Source organism: Hippoglossus hippoglossus, chromosome 1 (genome assembly GCF_009819705.1).
Source record: "Hippoglossus hippoglossus isolate fHipHip1 chromosome 1, fHipHip1.pri, whole genome shotgun sequence".
Taxonomy (NCBI): domain Eukaryota; kingdom Metazoa; phylum Chordata; class Actinopteri; order Pleuronectiformes; family Pleuronectidae; genus Hippoglossus; species Hippoglossus hippoglossus.
The window spans coordinates 21,316,732-21,344,148 of record NC_047151.1 but is presented as its reverse complement, the minus strand read 5'-3'; the positions used below and the strand labels follow the sequence as shown (position 1 = coordinate 21,344,148).

Below are 27,417 nucleotides of genomic sequence, written 5' to 3'. Positions count from 1 at the left end.
GTGGCCATGTCTGCCTGTGTGTGTGTGTGCGTGTCTGCGTTGCAGCTCAATCCCCCCCCCAACATTCCCTCTCTACAGCTGCAGCTCGGCAGAGTTTGATCAATAACGTGTCCTTCATTTTCAAGTCGGGCCTGACCTTGGCAGCCTTTTGTCTCTTTCCAGGGGCCAGAGTGCGCATGTACAGGTTGGAAAACAAGGCTCTAAAAAAAATCCACCCTTGGAAGGAAAAGAATTCCCCTCACTGCCTCCACACTACAGCATTCTCATTAAGAGCCTAATGAATCACATATTTATAGCGTTCTTATCTTAGCGTAATGAGGTGATGCCACTTTTGAACTCATTTGCTAAATTATCATAGGCCACGCCGAAATGGAATAAAGTTCCAATTCCTTGCATATGCAGCTGCGTTCAGTCTCGCAGGGTAAAAACGTCAAATGGAGATGGCCGAGCCCGGCTCAGGAACAAAGAGCATCTATGTGCAAGTCACAGATGACAAAAAAAAAGAAAAGGTAAGCTGTGTGATCTGAGATGTTCAAACGCACTAAAACACGGAGGAGTGCTGCACAGGGCAGTGGGAGTTCATGTGTTACATCCGTTTACGTGTTAATGCAGCCTGACAAAACCTGCAGGTGGCACCATTTATAGATTAGTCCTGCAGTCCCACTGCTTTTCTCATTCAGCAGTGGACATCTGAATGGCCTGCGAGTGAACAGTTTTCTTTGCAAAGGTACATATCTGAATGTGTCCACAATTATAGCACTGTAGCAACAAGTTCTTTTGTATACACGGGTCGTATATCATGCTCAATGATTTATCTACTGGATACTGATTAAAGTTGGGATGCAGGTACATTACTGGATTGAAGCAAACGCCCATCATTACTAATCTGTCCAGTGGTGTCAGGGCGTTGTTGTAGGAATACTTACAGCAACATTACTCATCTTCAATTTGAAAACACGCTAAAAGCTAAGTAAAGATTAATAAGTGTTCATGTAGAAAGTTTTATGTTGAACTACAATTACACTCAGAATAGAGCATAACCCCGTCAAGGCTCCACCGGTCCCCTTATAAAACTACATTTAAATTGACTACATCCAGATTTATATTTGGATCATAAATCCTAAACACCAATTCAACATTTTTTCCATCAAGATCCATGAATTATTTTCTGAGAAACAGAAATGGTGAAAAATGTCTTTATCTTATAATGTTAAAGAAAAAATATTTCCGCCCACTGATCCGGATCCACACATTATTAATGAGATTATTATATGACTTGTAATGATGTGTACATTTGTGCAGGGGCTGTTCAGTCGTGGGTTTACTGCAGGCCACTTGTATCAAGATCAATTACAAAATGAGCACATTAGCACTAAAAAAATGACTATTAAGTTCTAATCCTTTTGAAGCCTCGTGGTAAAACAGTGGTAGATTTGGTCTTTGTCTGCTCCAGGGATAAACTATGAGGGATTTAGAGAAAGATGGATGGAGGAAAGAAAAGGACCTTTTCCCCTGCTACACTCCCACTGGCACTGGAGAAGCCTGATGGACGTTATTCTAGAATTAAATCACAAGATATTACAATATGAACTCATAATAGTCTTTAAAATTATGCTTGATGAAATGATATGTGTATATAATATTTGACAAATAAGACATAGATCAAAACTCAGGATTTATTAACTTCCACTTTTACAAAAACAAACATTCTTCAGGACTTCAGGCTTTACAGATCAAAAAATCATAAGAACTCCGGACACTCGTCCACTCATGCATCAAATACTGGGAAATAAAAATGAAGACACAAAATCGTCTTCACTACACTTTCCTCTTCTGGGTGCTGATGTACAGAACTGTGGAGAGAGGGAGAAAAGAGAAAGTTTAAAATTTGCAGTTTTATTGAACAACATAACATCTCAGAAGCCAATTTCCTGACATGTAATTCCGCGTTTTATTGTCATTTGATGAGATCATGCACCAAATGAAAAAGTCTGAGCTTTCTAGAGGCACAGAGTGATTTAATTTCAGTGACAAGTGGTTGAGAATATCAAGATCTAAAATTTAAATTGCAAAACCAGAAGGGAAAGTGGAAAAAAGCTGTAAAATGTCAAAAACATTCAAACTACTTAGCCAAATTAACAACATCAATCGAATGTTGTCTGAACTAAATACAGTTGAATCCAGCCAAGAGTTTTAATTAGTTTTTATTATAAATGCATTTATTTATTGACTGAAAAGTCTGCTACAGCTGTGGATTCACATGGAAATGGTGGCTGGTTGTGAATGTTCTCTACAGCTGATGTTTGATGCTCGGTGCTGTTTGCAGTGACCCCACCCTCCACTTCCCATGGTTGACCACAGATTAATTATCTGTTGGAAACACTGACGCATTGGAGAAGATATCAATGTGCCAAAGGAAAGGAAAATTACATTTCTGTTTCTATAGATAAAATGTTGAATTTTTTGAACTAGTAAATTATTTTGGGATTATCTACAGAAGTATTAGACTGCAGACTTTACTAAGCTGCAGCTGTTTAGACTTTTTCTTCTTATTTCAAATGTAATGCTAGGCTGCTGTTTATCACACTGAGCACTCTGTTGACCAGCGTGACTCCCAGTCGAGAGGGATTCATACAATAGATCCAGTACATGGCTGGAGTCCGGAAATCTGGACAGATGGATGAAGCTACAGACTTAAGTTGAAGACTAGTGCAATCATTCATAGTTCATTCATTCATAAGTAGCCAATGTTTAAAAAAGCACGAGAGCTTCCAATGTCTGTTGCTTTGAGTTTCCTCAAATTAATATTCCAGCACATGGCTTGTGTCAGTGGATTTAGAGGAACAGTTCTTTTTTTAAATTATTATTCAATGTACAAATGACAAAACAAGTTAAAGCACACACATCATAAAACCCCCTTAAATCATCAGGTCTTTCTGTGTCAGAACTATTTTGTATGTTTTCACCAGTCAATGTTTTTTGTGAACTGGATGTTTGATGTCTATGTAAAACACTTCCTGGGATATCTGTGCATAAAAATGTCCTCAAACAGAGAAGATATACAGTGTTTGGTTATCGATAACACCGCTAAGTTAAATACATTCAAGAGTAGTACGCTCGTTAAAAATCTTTTTAAATAAGTTTATTAATTGATAGAACCTCGACTGTGGTTCTAACAATTTCACCTCAGCTGAAGTGTCAGGGGCCGAGTATTCTGCCTGCCAGCTCACGGTTATGTTTAACAGAGATATTTTTAAAATAATCGTACCCTCTGTAATGTTTTGAAGTAGTAAGTACTTCTTTAAAAAGGGGAATTCACAGTAGTCAATCCTTTCAGATCAGATGGAAACATAACTTTCCAAATCTCAGAATCCTAAGACAATATTGTTTATGATTTGATTCCACCCTTTTTTTCTTGTTGAGAACAAAATCCTACTTGTGTTTAATTTCCACTAAACCTCTATAGACCTCACATGGCAGGTTACTGCCCTCAATTACCTGATTCGTCTGAAACACATTTAAAGAAACATTTCATTATAGCAGAAACAGATTTGGGTTTTTTTGCTATTATCACTAATGACTAAGCTGCTCATATGAGGGAATATGTGAATAAGGTTCATGCCTGTTTGACACTTAGACAACACAAATCACTAAAGTCCTTATAAAATACTTTGAGATTTAAATATTAATGGACAGATAGTAGTGTTTAACTGTGTGAGGACAAATGCTACATGTGCATAGATGTCAAAGGAAGGAAAGTCATTATTTGCTGTTAAAGATGAACACCACTGTCACAAGTCTTGACAACAAAAACTTAAATATAAATAGAGCTTACCATTGTTTCCTCTTAGAAAAGCATCTCCATACTTGTTCTTGAGCTGCCCGTTGACATACTCCTCTGTCTGCTCGATGGCGATGTTCATGTAACCATCCAGACAGGCCAGCACACCTGCACGTGAAGGACAGACATGAATGTAAAAGGGTTTATATGAAGTGAACACAACATGAACAGTGTTGAGACTGAGACATGTCCGCTGCCTCACCTCTGTAATCCACCCCCGAGTTGAGTTTGACGACCACGGGTCTCCCGATGATCTGCTTCAGGAAGTCACTCGGGGTCTGTTTCCTCAGACTCATGTTGACGTTTGATCTGTGGGTTGACAAACAAAGGTTGATGCTTGCTGCTACATTAGCAACACCAGCTAACTAACTAACTAACTAACTAACCAGTGCTCGATAGCCTTCATTTGCTAAAACAAACTGTGTTTTATTAACGCTGAGCATCGAGTGTAGTAATGTTGATGTTTTACCAAACGCAATCATAGTGATAGATAATATTTAGCCCATGTGTAACGTTAGCCGCTAGCTAAAGACGTGTAGCTAACCCGCTAATTACCATCTATTTAATTGAAAATGCTAACGTGTAATGTTGTTAGAGCGCCCTCACACTTGTAGTAACTTTGTGCGTGTTTTCGTGGAATCGACGCGAACTTAAGTGAACACGTCGACGTGTGTTTTTATCAGAGTTGTTAGCGGTAGCATCGTGTTTAGCTTCGTCTCACTCACCCGGCGGACGTTATCCAAACGATTGTGTCTGCTGTGGGCCAATCAGAGGAGAGCACTGTACGGCGGCCGAGGAAGGACAATGGTCTGAATAATACTGTGACATGACGTCAGAGAGAGAAGAGCAGACAGAGATTTGCACACTGAAGGTTTGTTGAGGTTAAACATACTTTGATTAGTTTAAAACACATTCTCACTCTACATATTATAAACACAGGGTCTCTGTATTCATCTTTAAAGGGTTTTATAAAGTTGGGACTTATACAACAACCTAAAATTGAATATGAGAGGCTATGATTATATCAACTTGAATGTCTACTTCAAATGAACATTATTCATCTGGTGATTGTCTGTATTTTTCTGTCTGTCACCAGGTCTTTTGAAAAGGTAATAAGATAATTCAAAGTCCTTTACATATACATAGATGACAAACGGTAAAAGCTACATAAGATGATACAAAACATTACTTGATTAATACATTTATAAGGGATAACGTTAAAAATAACTAAATCCAGAATGAAAATATATATATAAAACAAGAAAGAAAAGACTGTAAGTAACGGTGCTGTGTTAGTAATTCGTTACTGTTTGATTTAATAGAAGACCATTTTAAAAAGCAAAGTCTGCAGCTCTCTTGGAGCTTCTTGTATGTGGAGCCTAAATGTTTAAAAGAATTTATCCCACTACAAATCCTAATAGCTCATTCATCTATGTCATTGTTGTTCAAAAACTAAATGAAGAAAAATAGTCAGTGCACCACACGTTGTTCCCATGGGACAATAGCACTCACTTAGATGTACATGGACTTTGTAGTTTATTTTGAATCAACCCACACCCACTGTCCTGCTGCTTCAAAAACTCGCTACAGCATAAAATCTCTGCAGATGCACTATTTACTCTCAATTACTATTTACTATAAAGTCTCGCTGTCTGAGAATGACATTTAACTTTTTTTGAGAGAGAAAAAAGCTTATACGTATAAATCTCATGGTTTTAAAGATTTACATAGTTAAAAAAAGGGACAAACAGGGTTCAGGCTTAAGGCCATAAACAAGCTTACTGCCTTGTCGTTATCAAAACAATTCCTGGAATGCACTGACTTTCACAGATCAACGTGTGTCACATAATCTCAGGGAGGATTTTGTCCCTGAGATTCTGTGCTATGCAGAGGTTTTACAGTCCAGCCTCCTTGGACCTGTGCGAACCTTCACAGTCGTGAACATAAGTCATGATGGAAGTTGGCTGCTATGCTGGACAGTAAACCTTTAGTCCAGCACCAGATCTCTGGGTCATGGTCTGATCTGCCGACAAGGAAGGAGAATAAGGTCTGGATCTTGATGCAGACTGTATAAATCCAGTAGAGCTGGAACTATAAGTCCATTCATCAATTAGTCAATTGGATGTTTTGATAAATAATTTCCCTGCTTTTTTTAAACAGAACTTCTAAATATTTGGTGATTCCGGTTTTCCAAATATGAGCCTTTGTCATATATCATAGTTAATTGGATATTTTGTGTTTTGGGACAGCTGGTTGGATAAAACAAGTGAATGAAAACATCACATTGGGTTGTGGGACTTATAACAAGCAATTAGACAAAATAAACTTAATTTAAGACAAAACAGTATCTTGTTCGTAGACGGGGGAAAGGAAAGAAAGACATGAAGACAATATTGTATTTTGATTTCCCCAGATTTAATTGACAGTGACCTAATAATTCTTATATCTTGTATTCTAACTCTTACTACTCAAACATAAATTATATTATATATGAATTATAATGCTGCTATTGCAGTTTTCCACACACTTGTACTGTGTGTATCCCACCTGAAAATGAGTTTAGTGCCCTTATTAAACTTAAGTTGTATATTTTAGTCTCCCATGAAATGCACATCACGGTATAATATTCTTAAAGGGGCATCGGCTCTTAAAATAATTTAGTTTCATGTTTAAAATCAGTCATAGTTTTTTCATGGGTCTTATTTTTTAGGAGTGTAACTAAAACTAAAGGTCCTAGAGGATTCAGATCTTTTCTTTATTTTATTCTGCTCCACCTCTGCTCTGTTGTGAAGGATAAGAGAAAGTCCACCATCTGACAAAACTCTGGTTGCTGGGTGCATGACCCAAACACTGCACAGCTTGGGAGGTACATGAAAAATGGTGTACGGGGGAAATCGTGATGAAATGGTGAGGTGAAAGATAGAAGAGGATCGGGGGAGGGAGAATGTGCCAGTACGTGTTAACAGAGACAGAGAGGTTGCGGGGAAGAGAGCGAGAGGGAGAGAGACGGCGAGAGAAAGAGGGATTGTGAGAGGTGGAATCATAAAGTACTTCTTGTGTGTCTAGACAGGTTGCTTGTTAGGAGGGCACGGCTAGCCCTGTGGAGGCTAGAGGTTAATTTAGTATCTGCTGCTGTGTTAAACTAAGGTCAGTACTACAAGTCCTTAAGTCATAAACAAGAGTGGTTAAGAGCCATGTATACACCTAGGCACCAGTTAATGAATATTCAATGAAGGTTTTTTTTCCCCCTTGTCCCCTGTTGCCTTCGTTGTTGCTTGTTTTGAAAGAAATTTTGGAAATATAAAAATAATCCACAGTTTATTTCTGTGGTCTTCAAAAGTGACCTCTGCACACTTATGTTTCCTCGCCCTTTTTTTTTTATCATAGTCCACGGCCTTAGTCGTAACAGAAAGTGTCTTTTTGCTCTTCGAAATGGGGCACGCTAATTATGCAGCTCTGTCCCTGACTGCACCAAATGTAACCACTGATAATTTGATTACTTTATAAATAATAAAACTAATAATGTAATAACAATGTGATGATAAAGTTATAAAGTTTCCCCTTAAAATGAAATTTAAATTTACGACCAAGGTTATATCCTCACTGGCATTTGATGCAGATCTTTTATAATGTGGCTTGGTAGGAGGGCAGGCATTGAGAGAATATGTGTGTCAAACAAATGTGCTTCCATGGTTTCCAAGGGAATAAGTATGTTTTGCTTGTAACCTGCAGAAAATCCACAGATGATAGATTACGATTCAGCTGGAATGGGGGTTAATTGTAAACATTGACACTGTGGCCTCAAATTATCAAGATCACATCCTATTTTACGACAGCCTCAGTGATGGCCACGCATTTTGCTGCCTTTACATTATGCGGAATTAAAGTGCAAAGGTGTGCATGTCACGTTCTCTGTAACAGGAACCACATACACCAACATCAGTATATTCTGCTTCCAGTCTCGCTCTTATCTTATTGACAGACATTTAAAACAATCATTTATTTTTTTTAACATTATGTGACAATGGACTGTAAAAATGTCACTCTTCATTTCATTTCCTTATTTCTGGTTATGTATATACTTGTATATCAGTTTATTTCCTCTGAACACCTCACTTTTTAAAATGGTTTTTATTTATAACTAAGCAAATCGATGAGTCTGTGTGATGTGACTGACATTACTCTTATATTACTTTACTATATATAACTAAACAGAAGTTGAATTAAATAAGTGTTGTGGTTCTGCTTGTTTCCATAAGTGGCCAAAAAATGTCTTGCAGGTTTATTGTCTTTGGGTTATATCACTTTTCAAGTATTCAGTAATATTTTATAGTTTGTCTTATAACCAAATATATTTTAATAGCACTATTGTACATAGTGATAGGTTTTAGTAAATTGTACAAGCAATATTAATATTAACATTAACATACATTTTATTAGTAGTATCATTATAATAAGTAGTCATCCTTTATATTTTATGCACACACACTGCAATTATATTGTAATTATCAATATCAGCAATCAATTAAATTATTTTTAATTCCATTTCTCTTATTTCAGTCTGGCTCTTTGACACATTTAAAACAACAAAATAATCCAGACCGTCAACGTCTGGACAAACAGTGAGTGACTCTCCTTCCAAAATGCTCTGACCTTCCAGTACAAGAGTGGTCAGAAACAGTAGAGCTGTCAATTGAGAGACAAATCCTGTCTCCATCTTCTGACCCCTTAACCCCCAGGGGCGTGCTAGTGAAATAGACAGATTATGGTGACGAGAGATGCTATTGTTGGTGGGAAATGGGGAACTGGACCAAAAGAGGAAGGGGCTCAAGGTGAGAGGGAATAAGAAGGAGCGGGCGCATCCCTCTTGAATCCAAAAGCAATATGCAGGATGGGGGTGGAGGTGGGGGTCGGCGGTGCAGGATGAGGGGAGAGTCTAGACTGCATTGACCCTTCTGAAGCCAGGTTTTCTCTTCAGGTCAAGCTTGATATGGAGCAGATAATGGAAAAGCTTGGGGGAGTTTTCAAATAAAAAAAACAGATTGGTAGACAGAGTATCCCTGGTCTTGCTTCTATGTAATCCCTAACTGTATGGAGGTAATAGCTTGGAAGTGATGGGAAACCTTTCTCTCACCAAAAAGGGGCCAGGAGACCTCAGCTGCACGGCTTCATGCTTGGATCTGTGGCCTTTGTAGCAACAAGGGTTGTTTTAGATGGCTCACTTGTTCAAAGCTCTCGTGACTCTTTTCATCCCTGCCCTCTGCTCATGCAACTGTGCAGCAGCAAAGGTGCTTTCCAAGACAGGTGGCGTGGTCTTCAAATCCACTCTATGTCCCATGTATGAGTTCTGAATTCCTTTGTCATAACCTGTAACTGCACATTAAAGAATGAAAATGTATAAGCTGTGGTGAATTACCCACACGGGGAGCGCAACAAGTGTCCCTGTGCTTTGGGTTCTGCTCCCTATTATTTCCGTGCCAATGACATCTTCCACTTAATGACTCAGTTGTGAGCGCTGACAGTTGACAGCGGTTGGCTGGCCTGGGGCCCCCATGCTGAGGGAAGGGGGTGGTGCGCGGCAGACGAGGTGGGATGTAATCACTCCCTGTAATTTGGAGGAAATCCACTGAGCTGCTCACAGTCAAGATGAAAGCCCCCCTCTTGTTCTGACTCTCCACAGCCACCGAGCTCCACTGCTCGCAAAAGCCTAAAAAAAAGAGAGGTTCAGAGAACCAATTCTGCCTGGTTGGCGTCCCCCAGGGGTTAGTATTGGGACCATCTCAAATCAGCTACAGCCCTGGAGCCATGTTCTTTCCCCAAGGAGAGGCTCTGCCGACAGACAGACTGCCCGTCCTGTGCTGTGTGGCCCATGCACAGCCAGCCAGCGAGCACACAACTCTCCTGAGAACGTCCTTAGTGGAAAGAGAGCTCAGTGGAGCTTATGCTGAGGGCTCCGTCTGTATCTGGCTGTCTGTCTGTCTGACACCCTCCCATGTCACCTTTTCCTTTTCCGCTTCCCTTTAATACCTCAATCTGAGGCAAGCAGAGGAAGCATTTTAAATCCAGTGTCCCTTTTCTCAAAATAAGGAAGATTACTTACAATAAAAAATGTTTTACAATATGCCAAGCTCGTGGCTTGTGTGGATAGATTTGTCCTTAGAAGCGCCCTGTCATTAGAATAATTATGTGCACAGTAACTAATAATTACACTTTGTTAACCTGAGCATACCTTTTTTGTCTAAATGTCAATTTCACAAGGAAATTTGGCTCAGGCCATGAGCAAATTACTCAGTTTTGTCACACAACACCATCGTACCAAGTTGTCAAAGAGACACTGTAGTGGTTTTGCTTGATAGATGGTGAATGGTGCTTATACAAGGAGCCACTCCAGTGCGCCCATAAATATGCATCGTGACATTTGGAACAAAGCCCCTCGTCCTCTCTTTCCTGATGAGCTCTGCCTGCATACTATAACATATTGCCATACTGTCACACCTTGTGTTTCATAGCCAATCTCTCTGTTCATCAACTTGGCAGATAACCTCTAGATGCTGACAGATGATATGGGGGGTGGCATTAGGCCTCTATTGTATGCAAAAGCAGGATGCAATTTTCCTTCAGTGATGCTCATACAAGTAATTAATATTAAGTCATTATTTTATGATGTATGGTTTTATGAGTGTTTTAAAAAGAAGGTTACACTTTGCATTTTAACAATCTTGGTTTTCAAACAGTTTTAAGAAAAGTCAATCAGATTTCCCCTATTGTTTAACAACGGGTCAGGGTGAGGACATGTTCTCACTTTAACAGACCATAGTAAAGTAAGTGCAGAAGAATGCTCCCTGTTCTAACTGTAGCAACGAGAACATAGCTGGCCTCCTTCTCCAAACACCTCATTGCTTTAGAAAGGAATAAATATCCAAGACAGCCAGGAGCAGTTCCTTTCAAATCCCACACACACACGCATATCTCTCTCCCCCCTCTCTCTCCCCTCCACGTCTCACTCTCACTCTCTCTTTCTGTCATTTGACCAGCAGTGCTTCCTGCCACTGAGGACCTGTGACTCAACAGCCAGAATACAGCAGCGTTCTCTTGCCCACCCTCTTGAATATTCATAGAAATCAGAGGACCGAAGCTCAGACCCTTCCATCTTGTATCCGTCCACATTTATATAAAAAGTGCATGTGTGTGTCGAGGGGGGGGTTGTAAGTGAGCACTAGATATCCAAACGGGTGCTGTGAGAGGGGGCGTGGGGGGCTGTTTTACACTAATTTCTTTATCCCTTTCACAGGAGTGCCATGTTACAAGAGAATTCCTGAGGCGAGCCAATGGCCCGATAAATCTGCCGGAGCCTCTCTCTCAATTTGTCTCCATGGAATGTCAGCTGGCAAGCGCCCAGACACTGAGAACCTCTTTTCACAATGCGCCAATCTAACAGACGAGATCCCATGTTGGAGCTACAGTACAAGGACTGGCATGGATAAATTGCCACGTGCCTTATCTAGGTCTCTTTATGTCTGACTGTCTGAGGTCTTGCTCCTCACACGGCCGCGAAGGCCACTTCCTCCCAGACCTGCCAGTTAACCTGAACGGCTGAGCGGGTGACATTGACAAAATGCAGGTGTCACCGAGGAGGAACCTGTGATATGACACAGACGCTGTGTCCACCCGTCTCACTCCACATGACCCACAGTGTGAACAGAAACTGTCCTGTTCTGGTGTCGTTCATCACTGCGCCGCGCAGCCTCCCAGAGAGTTCGGTCCAGGTGGTGGAAAGGCAGAGTGGGAGAACAGACCATGTTTGTGTGAAGATGCAACAACTATCTCTCTCTTTTTTTTTTCTCCCTTTCTCTCTCCCTCCCTCCCTCCCTCCCTCCCCCCTTCTTCAAGCAGACTGCTGTAGCACTCTTTGTACTCTATTTAAAGGTTGTAGGTTAGAAAACAACAAGATTCCTTCCCACCTGTACCCCTAAATGAGTCATGAGCCATAAATGAATTTATCAGTTTATTTATGTACAGTGTTAGCAAGAAAACACAAACATACAGATAAATAAGAGCGTGCAGTTGTTTTTCACCTATCGACATATCAAGTGTTAATTACTCATTTATAAATAATTTATCGTCTACCACAGTAATTAATTAATATTACTCAACGTCAGCTAACCGAACAATAGCACATTTAACCAGTGTATATGTTCATATTATATAATTCAGTAATGACCTATAAACATGCACACAGACACAGATAGAGCTGGTCCTCTAGTTACATTGCAGTACAATTAGATTATGACGTGGTATCACAATGTGGTAATCTGAGCATTTTAAAATATCTTTATTTTTCTAAAACAAAAACTCAAATCAAACGATGTAGGACAAAATTAAAACGCAAATAAATTCCACCCTTCCCTCCACAACGATTTCCACACAGCCAACCACACAAGCGTATTTAAGGGGTTCATGTTACTGCATGACAGTTGGCATGACTGTAAAAAAAAAAGGCATGTGCCAAGTGGAGCTGCCAGTTCTCAGCATGGCCGGTTTTAATATTTTAATGTGTTTCATTACAACAGTACGGGCCAGATAGCCTTTCTGACGTCCTGACAATTGTCTGCAAATGAACAAGATTACATGACAAGCCCTGAATGACAGAGATACCCGCTGCTGCCTACCCCAGCCACTTATCTGATGGTAGCCTAGCAACAGATCCCTGACCTGGCTTTGACCTCCACCCGATAAGGTCAACACCTGAAGGCTCTCCCATTGGAGGGCTGGCGGAGGGAGAGGTGGAGCTTGGGGATGTAGGGAGACAAAGGACTCACAGAGCAAGGGCAGCCTCCTCTGCATACAGTTCCCCCGCTGACAAAAAATGTTTGTACAAAAGCCTGCCAGACCTCTTCATGTGCATTCGTTATACCTGCGTGCGCCTCAGAGGCAAGCCAATCACATCAGACCGGTCAAAGAAAGACAGCATTTTGCCAGTGCAGGATCCCCTTAAAGGAATTCAGACAGCAGAGTCTTATTTTACACAGGGTCAAAAATCCTTTCCCCCCTCAACACGGAATCAATGCGTGGAAAAGCAGCTGCTGTAACTGCTCATAATGAAATCTATTGTGGTGACAAATAGAGGAGGTGCATTATGAAAGAGGTACTGCATGTGAAATTAATCGAGCAGAGCAGCCCACCCTGATAGACGTCCCCACTTCTCTGTCGTTTGTGTGCAAACACACATACAAAACCTCACTCGGTGTCGCAGCAGTGATATGGAAGTTAATCCAAATTGTGATAGTGGCGATATCCTATTAGACCATGGCAATAAAATCAAGCTGAGGCTGGTAGCACATTACAGATATCAGAACATGTTCAGCACGCTCCATTACAATATGAAGTGACATTAATCAGCAGGGGCCCTCTTACACACACACAGACACACACACACACACACACACACACACACACACACACACACACGCACACACACACACACACACACACACTGAGGCATAAAACAAACATACAGACACACACAGGCCGAAAAGTGCAGCCCAAAAGCCAAACATATTCAAATGTTAAAGTGCTCTGTATAGATAGAATTTAAATGTTGGAAAAATGTAACTCTGGCCTTTTGTGAGTCAAACATATTGTAAAGAAAAAAAGATAGTCAAGCAGCCAAGGGCAGCGAGGTAGACAAATGAATAGCTGTCCATAACACTTATTGTAATTATTTTAGCTCACCCACCTTCTGCAATAGAATTAGAGGCAGGTGATTGTGTTACTGTGGTGGCGCTCTGTGACATTGTGTGAAAAAAATTCTGTAGTTCAGTATGAAACCTGCTTGAAATGATAAAAGGGCACATTGTTTTTATTAGAGTGTTTGCAGAGGTAATGTCACCGATCGCTGCTTCCTTTTCAGTCTTTAGTCAGGTTTTAGTCAGACAGGGCTCAAGCTAAGTTTTACATTGTGCGTCTCTTTCAATCTGACGTGCAGCGTTGGCACTGCAGGGATGATCACTCAGCTTGTCAGGTTTGGCACTGCGAGCTAAAATAACTCTTGTCCCTGAGTCTCAGGACCTTCACTTCCCTCCAGGGCCTTTTGCAAGACCTCTGCCCCAGTTCACCCAGGGCAACCTAGGCTCCTCCTCTGTGTATGTGTGTGTGTGAGGCTTTGTGTGTGTTTGCACTGTCTCCTTACTGCGGGTAACTGTTGAAGGTCAGAGGGCAGGAAGTTGGCCACCTGCCTCTGTCACTAGTAAAAGTAGTCGAGCAGAGAGAGGAAGCAGAAGCAGGAGAGTAAGACATGTCGGACAGGAGGTATGAGTGAATACAGTAAGGCTGTGTTCATGCCTCTCTCTGACAGAATGTACAAGAGGGCCAGTCAAATCTTTAAACCAGTAAAAATCATTGTCATTTAACTCACATCCTCTAAACTCTCCTGCGCATGTTTTTTATTTAAGTTTGTGAAACTTAGTTGATCTGATCTGCAGACGTCATGTCTGGTTAAAGGAAATGACTTAAGGATTAAAGGAAATGACTGCTGTAAGCGTTCTGAGTTCCCTACGACCACCGCTGAATAACCTGGTGCAGGGATCTCTCCATTGGCGTTTGCTGTAGGCGACAACCCTTCTCGCTCCCTGCATAAATGTGCCAACCGGGGACGAGTGCATAGAAGGCCAGAGGGCAAAAGGGGAGTGAACCACCTGCTTCTGTCACACTGTCAGGATGAAGGCGGATGAGTGCAAACAGGGTGAAGTGTGTGTATGTGTAGGGATTGGGTTGGGGATATTGCATAGGAGTGGGGGGGGACAGGTGGCACGCCGGACAGCGCTGGCACAAGCCACCCCAGGATTTATCACTCAGCGACAGTCACGGCTGGGCAGAGGACAGATGTTTCTGTTTACCCCAGGGCAACATCTGACTGGCCGAGCCCAACGCTAGTCCAACCCGACTGTAGCCTGCACAGGACAGGGCCTGCGAGGATAGAGGAAGATGGAGAAAAAGAGACGGAGGAGGAAACTGGAGGATGTTCAGTTTGCCCCCAAGGCAGATAAGCAAGTTAGCTCATTTCTCTGCAGTCTGCTCCATTCTCCACTGAAGCACCTGAAACTCATTTAGCCCCCGCTAACAGTTGTGCCACTACGGGGAACCATTTTAATAAGTAGTAATAATGCCGACTGACAATATGAGCTGTTTTCCAAGCAGGGAAGCTGCACCAGTTATTGCGAAGTGAAACAAAACAATTCTAATTGATCTGAGTACGTTCTTGGCTTAGTTAAAAAAAAGCACTTGCAGATGCACAGCACTTATTGTGGCGTTATTCGTGGGCTATTCAGTGAAAGCCCTTCTGCATTAGTGTATGTTCCAGCTGGGAAATTTGAGAACTGTCACCGGTAATATAGCTGGAGCACTCATCCCTGGGGCAATGAGGAATGACCTTTAGGTTCGACCCTGAGTTAGGTCATGTCAGTGTTGCCATGGCGACTATCAGCAGACCTGTCCTGTTGCCAGCATTACCTCAGCTGCCTGGCATTGTCGGGGTCAGGGAACAGGCTGTGACCTCCCCGCGGTGATCAAACTCAACGGGGAACAAAAGCACCACCGAGAGAAACACCACTGGAGCTTATTTACTGTAAATGTTTTGTGAACGTCGTAGAAGTTTCTGATGATTTATGTCTGGATTAAGTTTGCCTGTTGAATTGAGTTTGATATTTTGCATGAAGTTTACTGTCACTAATTGCTGCTAATGTGGTGTAATAAGCAAAGAGTGGAAGATTTAGCGCTGACTAAATCGTCCAGCCTGACAAAAAAAACAATGAGGAGAATCTCAGCTGCACACTTGGGTTGTTAATTCAAAATGTGTAAGTACAACTATCTAACAAATCTGGAAACCCACAGAACAAATAAACTTATTTAGGATTTCATTAAGCTGTAACCAGACATGATGCATTAGTGAAAGTATAAAAGATTTGTTAGCACTGCATTGCATTTTATAGACATCATAACTGATATGAACCAGAAATATCTTTATTAAAATCACCTTTTTATGTTTCTTGTTTCTAGTTTTTCTGTCTCCGGGCACAGAATTACAAACATATATATGCTGGATATAACCTAGTTTACTCTTATCTGTGCTCTTGTCAAAGCACCAGTCCATATGCAGGTGCAGGTGAGATACACAGCTGTCTACACATGAGCACACTCACACAAGTCTAGTAGACATTGCAATGTAAATCACCAGCCGACACTACCCTCTCCTCAACTGAAGGACCTAATGGGATGTCTTAATCATTTCATGCAGGAGATGCGATGATATATAACTCCTTTCTATTTGTGGAGCGTGTTTGTCCACTCTCCTCCTGATAGGCCCCATTTAATCATGTTGTTCTGTTTCCTAATTAGCAGAAATGCAAAGTGTCTTTGTCACCTGTGGACAGCCAAGAGCGCTAATTTGGGCTTTTCACTAATTGCCACGGTAACGAGCCTCCTGCGCCTCCGCTGGGGGTGGGTGGAAGGCATGGCAGGAGGAGGATGGAGGATGGAAGGATGGAGGGATGAAGACACAGCTCTCCTCACACACGGGCCGAGGTGTGAAAGAACGCGGCGGGCCAACAGAACGCAGCCTGGAGGAGTCCAACAGCAGGGAGTGGGGGACAGCCTGCGCTGTGAAAAAGCCCCAACACCCAGCTGAGAAGGAGGAGGATTCAGCTCCGGCCAGTTCTGCTCCTTCAACTTTGATGAGGAGATGACTACATTGGGTTGGATATAGTCTCTGGACACTTTTCTGACACTGACACCTGTTATTAGCCCCCACCTGACTAAAAATACTGGTTCCCACACATATTTTCTGCACCATTCTTTTAATAGACAAATAGGTATAACTCAGCAGGCAGTTTTTAAATTAGTGGCTTAACATGGATAAAGCCTGTGTGCTAGAAAGGAGGGGTGGGAGGAGATGGTGATGAATAAACCAAATGGAGACGTATAATAATGTATCAAACATATGTGATTCTCTTTTGTTGTTATTACTTGTGACTTCATTCAACTTTTATATGGTTAATAAATCCTTATCAACTGGTATGTTGCAATAATTTAAGACTTGATACTATCTATCTATCTATCTAACTCTTCATAAATATACAAAGGAATTGCATGTGCTATTATATTATTAAAACTAATATATGAATACTCCAATTCAAACTAAGTACTGGTATTAAAATGAAGTAAAACAATTAATCTTATTCATCTTTCAACCTTACGTACAAACCTACCATCCATCCATCTATCTAATCAGAATCGGGTTTTATTGCCAAGCAGGTTTACACATACAAGGAATGCGCTGTGGTGTATTTGTGCAAGTGTAAATATAACAAATGGAAAAATAGGAAACACAAATTAAACATAAAAAGATACTGTAAGCACCAGGGGTGGGATTGTGCAATAAGTTGTAAGTAAACATGGGAGACTTGATTGTGCAAGGCATCTATCTATCTATCTATCTATCTATTCATCCATCCAGGTGAATATGTTGAATGTCTAACATTTCTGTACCAGTCAATAATAAATAATATTTTTTATTTTCCACCTTTTAATTTCCCCCACACTGCAGTTTCGGGATAATAAAATATTTTGAATGAAACCTAAACACAGGAGCTGAGCTGCTAAATACATGATGTTTTTTGTGTTTATGGGCTAAATTCGCGTTGTGCATTCCTGTGCTTTGTGCGCGTGGTCACCGCTGAGACGTGCATCCCTCGCATAAATTACCCTCAGTGATGGGGAAGTTGAATTTAAATCGCGTCGCTCGGCTCCATCAGTCCGGTCTCCGTGCGGAATTACACCCTCTTTACTAAATTCATTTTCTCTCCAGCAGAACACCCTGAAAGCTCGGGGGCACCTTGTCCGTGCGCTGCTCTCGGGGGCGAGCTCCTCGGTTGTGTGCGTGCACGCAATAGAGTGTGAGTGCGTGTGTGTGTGAGAAAGAGAGTGTGTGTGCGAATGTGTGCGTGTGAGTGAGCGCGCGTCAGAGAGTGTGTGTGTGTGTGTGTGTGTGTGTGTGCTCTGCTGTTGCTGCCCTTTGATCCCTGCATTAGTGTTAGTTAGGGGCTCGCAGACACACACTTGCACCGAGAGCAGCCATAGTCAAGACACGGCAACAACAACAGCGGCGCCTCCTCCGCCGCCCGTGTTCCCCCCCAACAATACACTTTAAACCGAGCAAAGCCAGGTGCACGACCGAGTCCCTGCCATCACTGGCGCCTCCGGTCTCAATGGGAAAAACCTTCTTTCTTCTTATCCCCACACAAGGACGAGAATGTGATTAAAAACGGGGGAAAATGCCAAGGAGGAAGCAGGAGCAACCCAAGCGCCTGCCTTCACGTAAGTCGCCCGCTCGTTCGGTGCCATTTTAACGGCTCCTCGCGTCTTTTGCGCAGTAGTTTAGGGTTAAAGAGGTGAAGCAGACAAAAGACTCGGCGGAGGTTATTTCTCCCCTTCTTTTTTTTTTTTTTTTTTTTTAGGTCCGAAGCGAGGCAGCCATGTTGTTGGCGACGGGCAACGTTAGCTTGGGCAGTGCGTGGATAAACGATACGTGGCTTTATTAAAAAAAGAGCCGAACCGGCGGAGGTCCGGTTCCGCTAAAAAAGGGGGAAAAAAGGTTGCGGTCAGTGGGCATATGTGTCGGTTGTGAGTGTGTGCGTGTGTGTGAGTGAGAGAGAGGGAGAACAGCGGTTGTCGGTTACGGGGGGTTCGCCTCCGCTAGGTCGCTTTTCGGTTAGAAAGGGGAGGATCTGGGAGTCTGGCCGCAATAAAACGAAGGGTCAGTCGGATCAGACGAGGCAGACTGCCCGTCACCCCCGGTGCTCCGAGTTAGCATCCAGCGCTACCTAGCTTAACTTCATTTCCTCCGTGTTTAACGTCCAACTTTCACCTCGCAGTTTTGTCCGCTGCCCCGGACCCGAATTGGTCCGCGCTCGTTTTTCGTCGTCGACTTTTAAAAAAGTGTGGAGATGGAAGTTGTTGTTTTTTATGCTGCCCTTCTCCCCTCGAAGCCCATGTATTTTTCTCCCTCTACCCCTCCCAGTCTGCACGCAGGCTGTGTGAGAGCCATGGCCGGTCACCTGAAGTTCAGGGTTTTTCCCCCCTTCCCTTTGCAGCCATTCATTGCAGACAGACTACGATCAATAACGCGGTTAGAAACGGGAAACGACACATGTGCGCCTCTTAAACACGGTGGTTCCTCCGCGGGAACCTGCTATAATGTGAATTTAGGCCGGAGGTCGCTGCACGTTTCCTCAGTTTTGACCCTGCAGATCTTGGATGTTCGTATTTGTGCCTTTTATCAGTCCAGATCATGAAAAGCTGCAGTGACACACTGCCGCCGCTAGAGGATTGCCTCATTTGATAGTGGGCAATGACTTTGGTTATTAAAAGGATTTATCCAAGATTCACATGTTTCTTTTCTCGCTCTCGATCATCGCTGCTCTTAACATGCGTGAGCAAACATCTCAGTTACTCACTCTGCTATGCAAATGTAATGAATAACCAGGGTGATTCATCTTTTCAATCAACGGTGGCTTGATGCATTTATCTTGTGACACTTCTCCTCTCCGTTTCTTAAATGTCAGACCGTGCCAGCTGCTCAGTTATTTCAGAAGATGCTGCGACTTGTGTCTTTTTTTGCTCGGTCCACCGACGTCTAGTTTCATTCGGACGTCCGAGGGTTTTTAGGGGAATGGGTGAGCTCCGGGCACGTGTCACCAGTCTTTCAACATTTCTGACACAAATGTGCATCAGAGGAATTCCTGTAGCGCTGCAGAATATACACAAATGGCCTTTTTCACATTTTATATTTTTCCAGTTCTAATATTCTCTGATCAACTGATCAGGTGTTTGACCTAGGGTTGAACTTGGGAAATTGCAGCGGTTGGCTGGGAGGCATAGAGGTGGAGACTGGGTGACAGGAGGTGCAGTGAGTGACTGTATCTGTGTGTGTGTGTGTGAGAGAGAGAGAGAGAGAGAGAGAGAGAGAGACAGGGGCATGTTTGGACAGTGAGTCCTCACTGATATGCTGCATAAAGAATATGTAAGCCACATGGTTGGACTGCACAGAGCAGGGTCATGATAATATAACAGAGTATAACTCATTGCAGCCCTTTCACTTACACTCTACGTCTGTAGGACACTTGTGCACGGAGTGTGTTTTCCTCATCATTTACCAAAATCTGTGTTAAACGGATTTAGTGTTGAGCGAAATCATGAAATTCTTGTATTTGCATTTTATGTCATTACTAGAAACAAGTTGCGTCCTCCTGAATTTCCTCTCTTTGTTAGTGAGGTTCAACCACTCTATTTGAGATACTCTTCAAAACTATTCCCAGCATCTTCTTTCTCTTGTATAGAGTTAGATTGTAAATACAGTTCAGAGTACAATATTTCCTCTTTGATAAGTTGTCTACAATATGTCCAGTCAACCCAACCAGCAGTTTTTTTCTTTTTCTTTTTTGTGTAGCAGATATAAACATGTTTTAGCACCTACTTGCCTACCTAGGGAAATAACAATTGATTATCCATTACAACCTCCAACTGTACCCTGGAGATTAATTTCCACAACTAGGATTTTCTTTAAAAAACAAGCTCTGCATTATAATGGCTAAAATATTTAAGGGCACACTTGGATGATTTCCTTCCCATTATTATTATTATTATTATTATTATTATTATTAAAGTGGTGGACTAAAGAATTTTAAGATCTGACAATGAAAATGCACAAAGTTGTGTTTGCTAAGGCTTTCTGATTTTTGGATAACTTGTTTTTCAAAAGATCCACGGTTTAGGGGTGAAAGCTGTGTTTGGCATGGCATCATTATTATACAGTCGTGTAGTGTCTCACATGACGTCCAATATTTTCCTTTCTTTTTGGACATGAAAATCAAAGTAAGCCTGTGTCAACCTTTCAATTAAGTCGCTTCGTAAATGGTGTGCAACAAAAATACTCTTCACCCACGTATCTGAAATCATGCACTCTTGTGTAGGCACTGTACTGGAGCACTGCTGTGCCTGTGTTCCTGGGTTTAAATGAAAGCCTTTTCTGATTTAGGAGTTGTTTCCTCCTCAGTCAACAAACTGTCAAAAAAAAGTATGAATTTGTCAGAAGCTTTTTGCGCTTTGTTTTGGATCTTCCCACTCAAGAATGGAAGTGTCACCTCATGCCATTCTCTGTCAGTCTGTGTGTTTTCATTATTCAGCCAACAACACCCTGGTGGTGTGCCAGCCAACAAGCACAATATCGAGCTTCAAATCTCTTCATCTGTGGTGAAAAAGGCCAAGCTAATACACTGGCTTTAATACGGGAGGTGCTTTATCTTAGCACAGACCCAGATATATGGGTTGTATAGTCCAGCGTGAACTGTCCTATTGTCTGTGGCACAGCTTGTGAGACGAGACTATTCCTTAAGTGTGTGTGCACGGCACGCACATGTGAAAGTGGACACGTAACCCTTTTGTGTGTGTGTGTTTACGTGTGTGTTTGTGTGTCTCTGGGTACATAAGGCGGCTATGGAGGTCACAGTACAGTATGGCGCCTTCACTTTGACAAGTAAACATGACCTTTGGTGCCACGATGAAAACTGCCATTCTTTATGACCTTGCAGTGAGTTATTGTTTGTGTAATTCAGCTTCCTTATTAAACACTATTAAAAGTTGGGGTTGGTTGAAGTACTTGTAAGTTCTAGTATTTGTATGTGACTTTGTATTTCAAAAATGACACTAGGTCAGGCTTGAATATTAAGTATATTTTTACCCAATTCTCAGCCAAAATGTACGTATTATAGATATCATTAGATCAAACAAGACCCCATAAAGTTTCTCTGCCAGGCATAATCTGTAAATCAATTCTTGTTAATGAAAGTGGATGAGTAACCTTACATTGAGTTTATGTTAAAAATAAAGACAGAGTGAGAGTCCATATCATAAAGAGCACAGACCATAAGTGTATTGGGAGGAGCACTTGTGTTCTGCTCCCTCCTCTTGTGGCATCGTCTACATTTGAAATGGAGGGATCTGAAACATTTCTAGACAGAAATCTGCTCCTCTTCATCAGCCAATAGCTGACTGACTGGGTGGCTCGCTACCTTACTGTAATGGCGGGTCACTGGCTCTCTTCCACTTGCTATGATTATAATGACCTTGGTGGGGCTGGGGCTTGAAAACATTGGATGAAGGGGAAAGGAAAATGAGAGGAGGTTTCAATTTCGCTCTTGGCATTAAATTTGTGGGGAATTTCTGCCAAGAATCCCTCACCTCACCACCACGCCACGTCCCCCCTTCAAGTTGATGTGGCTTGGGTGCTCTGGCAGTGTCGGGCGAGTGGAGCTCAAGCGAATAATGATACACAGGCTTTAACTTAGAAATGAATTAAAGGGCAGGAGAAAGGTGGTGAATACCTCGCTTATAGTACACCGTCACGGAGAGCATGGATACCAGCTTCAAATGAACATTCATATTCAGTGGACAGACCGGACTCAGCCTTTTGTGTTTGACAGAAAAAAACTGAGACTGGTGTGAATAAACAGTGAGTTGGTCACAGAAGTAGCTATCCCTCGGGGTGTGGAAGAATACTTCCACACAAAAGTTAACTTTGTTAATACTTAATATGATTGGCAAGGCACACAGGCGGCATGGTGGTTTATTGTCATGGCAGTGATTTGTTTCTGGCCTTATACATTCACAAAGTAAATGAGGAGCGAAGAAGAGTCAGCTTGTTGTGGGTCTGTATGTTATCTAAGAATAACATGTTATGACAATAGGCGTAGGTCCAATATACAGAGATAAACAGCCATCTACGCTCACAGTCTCACCTACTGTCAATTTACAGTCTTCAATTAACCTAACCCCAGTTTTATTCTCTATCTTAACCTAACAGTCTTTGGACTTGAGGAGGTGCCAGCATACCCAACACAGGGAGAACATGCAAAGTCTAGACAGAAAGGCTGGGATTCAAACCAGCGGCCTTGATGCGATGACAGTGCTAACCACTGTATCATCCTGCCACCCATGTCAAATAAATATCTTCTCAAAATAACTTAATTCTAATGTCCATTGAATGAATTGATTTAAATTTGTGTACCTGTCTGTTCTACGCAGTATTTGAAATGCAAATGCATGAAATATGTAATTGACGAACACCAGTGCAGATGCTTTTATGTAAGAAAATGTCCCTATTTCACAATATCACATCCACCTTTGGCTAGTTTGGTCACATTTTTCAATTTGGACCTGTTGAACACAGCCACATCACTAGACACCTATTATTATGAAACTGTGGCTTGGTCAACACTCTATCCCGAATTTCACCATCCATCCTGCAGTCCAGAGGCCTTCTAATTCCAAAGCATCCTCACAAGTCCATAAACTAACATCAGGAATATTTAACGTGGTAAATTCTCTTCACTGACAGTCTTGATGTTTCTTATTTGACAGATTTGCAATGTGAGATGCTTTCATAGGAAGTACAGTAGGTCGTTTTTGTCGGGTTAGTAATAGTACCTACTTGGCACATGCAAGACATTAATTCAAAAGTGCTAATTCCACAAGGGAAGTATTTTTATTGTGTTGATTGATGACTGTTAACTAAAGTATGCTTGTCAGTTTGGTAATTAGCTAGTTTAATCTTGAACACAAGGTTGCAGACCATCACTTATTATTAAAATCCCCTGTCTAGGTGCACTGTGAATTCATAGTAATTTAACCCTGGGCAACAAGTAGTGGATCAGACAAAACCTCTCTTACATTGTTGAACTCAAGTCAGTGAAAATTGTCTCATCAGATAGCTGTATCAAACCTACTAACTCGTCTGCGATTAACTGGTTTAAGTCTTTCTCCCTGTGGTGTTTAAGCCACCTCCTGCTGCACATTTGAGCATAGCCATAATAACAAATGTCAGCGTTTATTGGTACGAATATGGAACAATGATGAATTTTATTATTCTTTTTATTTACATTTGAGTGTTACTTCCCTGTTAAGGACCTTTTCATTTGATCCTGAATTGAAAAGTACTTTGTAAAGTATGTTTCAATATGATTTCTATAGATTTAACCACCTTCTGATGTTTAATGATGATTGAGATATTACTGGGGTGATAAATAGCTGTGTGTGATGGTTGCATATGAGTGTTTTATATCCATTCATGAATATAAAATTTAATGGATAATTGTGGGAGTGAGTGTAAAACTAGTACATATGCCCCTGTTTCTACAAGGATGTAGGTCCAGACCTTGGTGACCTCAACTGTGGGTTTTGGCCATGAATGAGCGGCACCTCATGTGAAGACTTAGGTTTTTGTTTTGTTTATGACTAATCTTGTCCAGCAATTCAACTTAATTACTCTTCCACATGCCTTCCAAAAATTCCACTTTGAAAGTAGAGGAGCCTTGATGTCAAGTAAAAAATGCATTTTATATGTTTTCTTATGTGCCTGCAAGAGACAAGTTGTGTGTCAGAAGTCTAAAGTAACTTACCCAACGTTTTTAAACCTTTAACTTTTTTTGTGGCAAAACAACAAAAATGTGACAAAGCGTCTTTGATGAAAGAATGTTATTCTTTAAGCTTAGACAACTTTAAATACAGTGTTTTGATTTTTATATGATACTATGGTATATAAGAATTATGAGCAGTGGGAGATGGACACTCACTTACCTAGGGCCAGGTAGATTCCAGGTGTAGTTTTACTACTTTTATTTAAAATACTCTGTTAAATGTATACTGTTTTAGGCAGGTATTTGTCTGTACCCAGTAATCATCTTTACTTTCCTCCAGCAGTTGCTATACAAGCAATAAATATCTAGCTACCAGTCATAGATTCCATCCTCACACTGCTGGCATGACCTGGGAGTCGAATCACTGATCCTCATATTAGTGGACAACCTGCTCTACCTCCTGTGCCACAGCCAACCTAATTCATCACAAGTACTTTCTGCAGAACATAAAAAAACTGTCTTTACAGTCTTTGATTTATTAGTTTTCCAGTGGGATCCTTTAAAAATACACTCTGATTCTCTACACTTCAGTTTAGATCAAATTGTGACTTAAAAAAACCTGAAAAGGTCACATTTTAAAATGTTAAGTCACAGAGGAAGACCTCTGATTCATTTTGTTCTGTGTCTGATTACAAATTGCTTAATTCAATATCAATATCTTCAGCTGAAATTCACTGCGAAACCATGTTTTTTTCTTTCTTTTAGATGTGTGTTTATCTAATGATTTCAAAGTGCCCTCCCTAAGCAGAGAATCCTCTGCAGCACAAAGTCAGCTAACAGCAGATACCTCCACCACAGTACAGTACCTGCCTGTCTGCCTGGTCTCAATCAGAACCCTCTCTGTGTGGAATGGAAGTGCCTCAGCCTTGGTAACGATTTTTCCCGTGTTGACAAGTCACAACATGGAGATCTACAGCTCGGAGAGCAGCCCTTTGGCTACACAGAGCCCTGCTTGCACTGAGTAATAGCAATCTCACAGGAGTAGCAGGCTTTCAGCTGGCAGCAGTTCATACGGAACAGCTCGCCGGTGCAGCTGGGAAAGACAGAGCAGAGTGGAGAGGGAGAGAGGAGCTGGTGGTGGTAGCAGTGGAGATGGAGGGAGGGAGGAAGTGGAGAGGAAGAGCTGTTAAGAGCTTTGGGCGGTTTCTCTGTTGTTGTACCATACAAGTGCATCCAGGCCCTGCAGGACAAGCCTTTAACAGGCATGAGGGATGGAGAGCATGAGAGGAGAGGAGGAGGAGGAGGCGGTGGCGGTGGAGGAGGTGGTGGTGGTCTGGGGAGCTGAAGCCGGCCAGTCGTGCCAGACGCCCGCTCTAAACAGGGATGTGATTTATTGCTGGACTCTATCTCACGTTTCACTCCTAGAAAGACACTAAAATTACATTGTAGAGAGATAAAGAACTTCCTCAATTGACTGAGAAGAAAGATGTTTGGCTGCGGGCTGTGAAGAAATTGGTGTGGTACATCTGTAAATGAAACTTGGAAGTTTTTTAGCATAAGGTGGCATCTAAATTTAATTTCTTTTGGCCATGGACTCTGCATTTTGACCATCCCTATAAACATCTTGTTTTAGGATGTTATACTGTAACATGAAACACAGTAATTCAGACTAGGCCATCAGTGTAAGCATATTTAGCTAGAGGGCTTAAAATGGCTTCTGGCCAACACGTCGATCTTTGTCGCCCTCGCTGAATGCACTCTGCACAGCACAGTGCTATGAGATGACCTCACTATGTGGGTAGAGGAGGGCAGGAGGCCTCTTACACATGCTCACAGACTTCATCTCTCAAGCAAAGCCTTGCTCTAGTTAGCCTCAAAGCACTAGTCAGGCTAACCTCTCACTCCCTTTTGATGCGGAAGTGTTTCCACATTGCACATTTAGGCGGTCAAGAGCAAGGGACCGGCTAATGTCTTTAACTAGCCAGGCCAACAGCTGTGTGTCTGCAGATTTCTGGGACGTCGGATCAGTTTTATAGGGAGATTAAAAGTAAAGAGAAGGAGGGGGGCTGTTACAGACAGAGGATAGTAGGACCATAAGGCAGTGACAGCTCTCTAGGGAAACAATATATCACCTCTAAAAGGCGAGTGGAAGTGTTTGGCTGCGGGACAAAAATCCGGAGAAGTTAAAATCATTGATGTGATGTCATCTCTGAGAAAGCCATTGTCAGTGAGGTGTGAGGTTATTTATGATTCTGATTGACTAATTCAGGAGGCCTCCCTATTTGTACAATGTGGTTGTAGCATTAAAAGAACAATATGACTCAGGTTTTCATCCTTTTAATGTTTACCAAGGGTAATTGGAAATGCGGTCACTTGATTTTGCCCTTGTGAGATTTGCTAATCACTGGATATTTTGTGTATGGATCCCTGTAGCTTATGTTACCTATAAGAACCACAACCATAAGTAGAAACGAATGAAGCTGGACAAATTAGCTCAGACTCAGCTGATTATTGCCTGCATGTTCCCACTCCCCGACAGTGTTTTGAATGGGGGCCATGTTGGTTCAGATTGCCATGTCATTAATCCCTCATACTCTATAGAGGAGTGGTCAGTGGCAGATGTATTTGCACTTCCTCCAGAAGGTTTTCTAGATTAGCACAAATCCTCCCAGAAAAAACGTTTAAAAACCTCATTTGGCACGCACAGCCAGACTTTGTGCTCATAGCTGGCCAAAGACAGACATCCCTCCCTCTACATCTCATTCTCTCTGACTCCCCTGATTTTTTTTTTTTTTTCCATCCCCCACCTTTTGGTTCTCAGAGCTTTAGCCCCCATGTCGATTTGGACAGGGCAGTGTAATTGTTTGGAAACTCGGTTCTGTCATTTGCATGTTGCAAGCAGCCACTTTTCCAGTTTCAGTGGTTTGACCTTGTTATACCTGCCAGCCAGAAATGAGATCATCAGAAGAGTAGACGAGAAGCTGACATCTCTCCTCCACCTACCCATGGCTTTAAGTGATGGTTGTCATAGCAATCATTATGCCACAGAACAGACTCAGTGGGTGAGGGATGGCTTTGAATGCGGCAGCCTCAGGTCACAACCTGGTTATG

At 41.9% G+C, this 27,417-nt stretch overlaps 2 protein-coding genes across 4 annotated transcripts in view; one reads left to right on the top strand and one right to left on the bottom strand.

Annotated features, from left to right (window-relative positions):
- Positions 1–1,660: 1,660 nt before the first annotated feature.
- On the bottom strand, positions 1,661–4,631 carry lsm6 (LSM6 homolog, U6 small nuclear RNA and mRNA degradation associated). Of its 3 annotated transcripts, none has more exons than XM_034595323.1 (4): positions 4,567–4,631; positions 4,044–4,150; positions 3,836–3,949; positions 1,661–1,853 (listed from the first exon to the last, which is right to left on the bottom strand). In XM_034595323.1, the coding sequence occupies exons 2-4, from the start codon at positions 4,135–4,137 to the stop codon at positions 1,819–1,821; spliced, it is 243 nt and encodes an 80-aa protein (XP_034451214.1). In that variant the 5' UTR covers positions 4,138–4,150; positions 4,567–4,631; the 3' UTR covers positions 1,661–1,818. The 3 variants fall into 3 exon arrangements, with proteins under 3 accessions (XP_034451214.1, XP_034451221.1, XP_034451207.1); XM_034595330.1 differs by lacking the exon at positions 4,567–4,631 and adding an exon at positions 4,448–4,547; XM_034595316.1 differs by lacking the exon at positions 4,567–4,631 and adding an exon at positions 4,397–4,541.
- Positions 4,632–17,619: 12,988 nt separating this feature from the next.
- znf827 (zinc finger protein 827) overlaps positions 17,620–27,417 on the top strand; it is a 65,881-nt gene continuing 56,083 nt past the window's right edge. The window contains 1 exon segment of the mRNA XM_034602643.1: positions 17,620–18,211. Coding sequence (XP_034458534.1) covers positions 18,169–18,211 — 43 coding nt within the window. The 5' untranslated portion in view covers positions 17,620–18,168.

Bases quoted from the DNA above. Each gene is read 5' to 3' on its own strand.
- lsm6 (XM_034595323.1), bottom strand. From the start codon at position 4,137: ATGAGTCTGAGGAAACAGACCCCGAGTGACTTCCTGAAGCAGATCATC. The intron at 3,950-4,043 runs GTGAGGCAGCGG...CTTCACGTGCAG, and splicing joins CTCGGGGGTGGATTACAGAG to GTGTGCTGGCCTGTCTGGAT. The intron at 1,854-3,835 runs GTAAGCTCTATT...CTCTCTCCACAG, and splicing joins TTTTCTAAGAGGAAACAATG to TTCTGTACATCAGCACCCAG.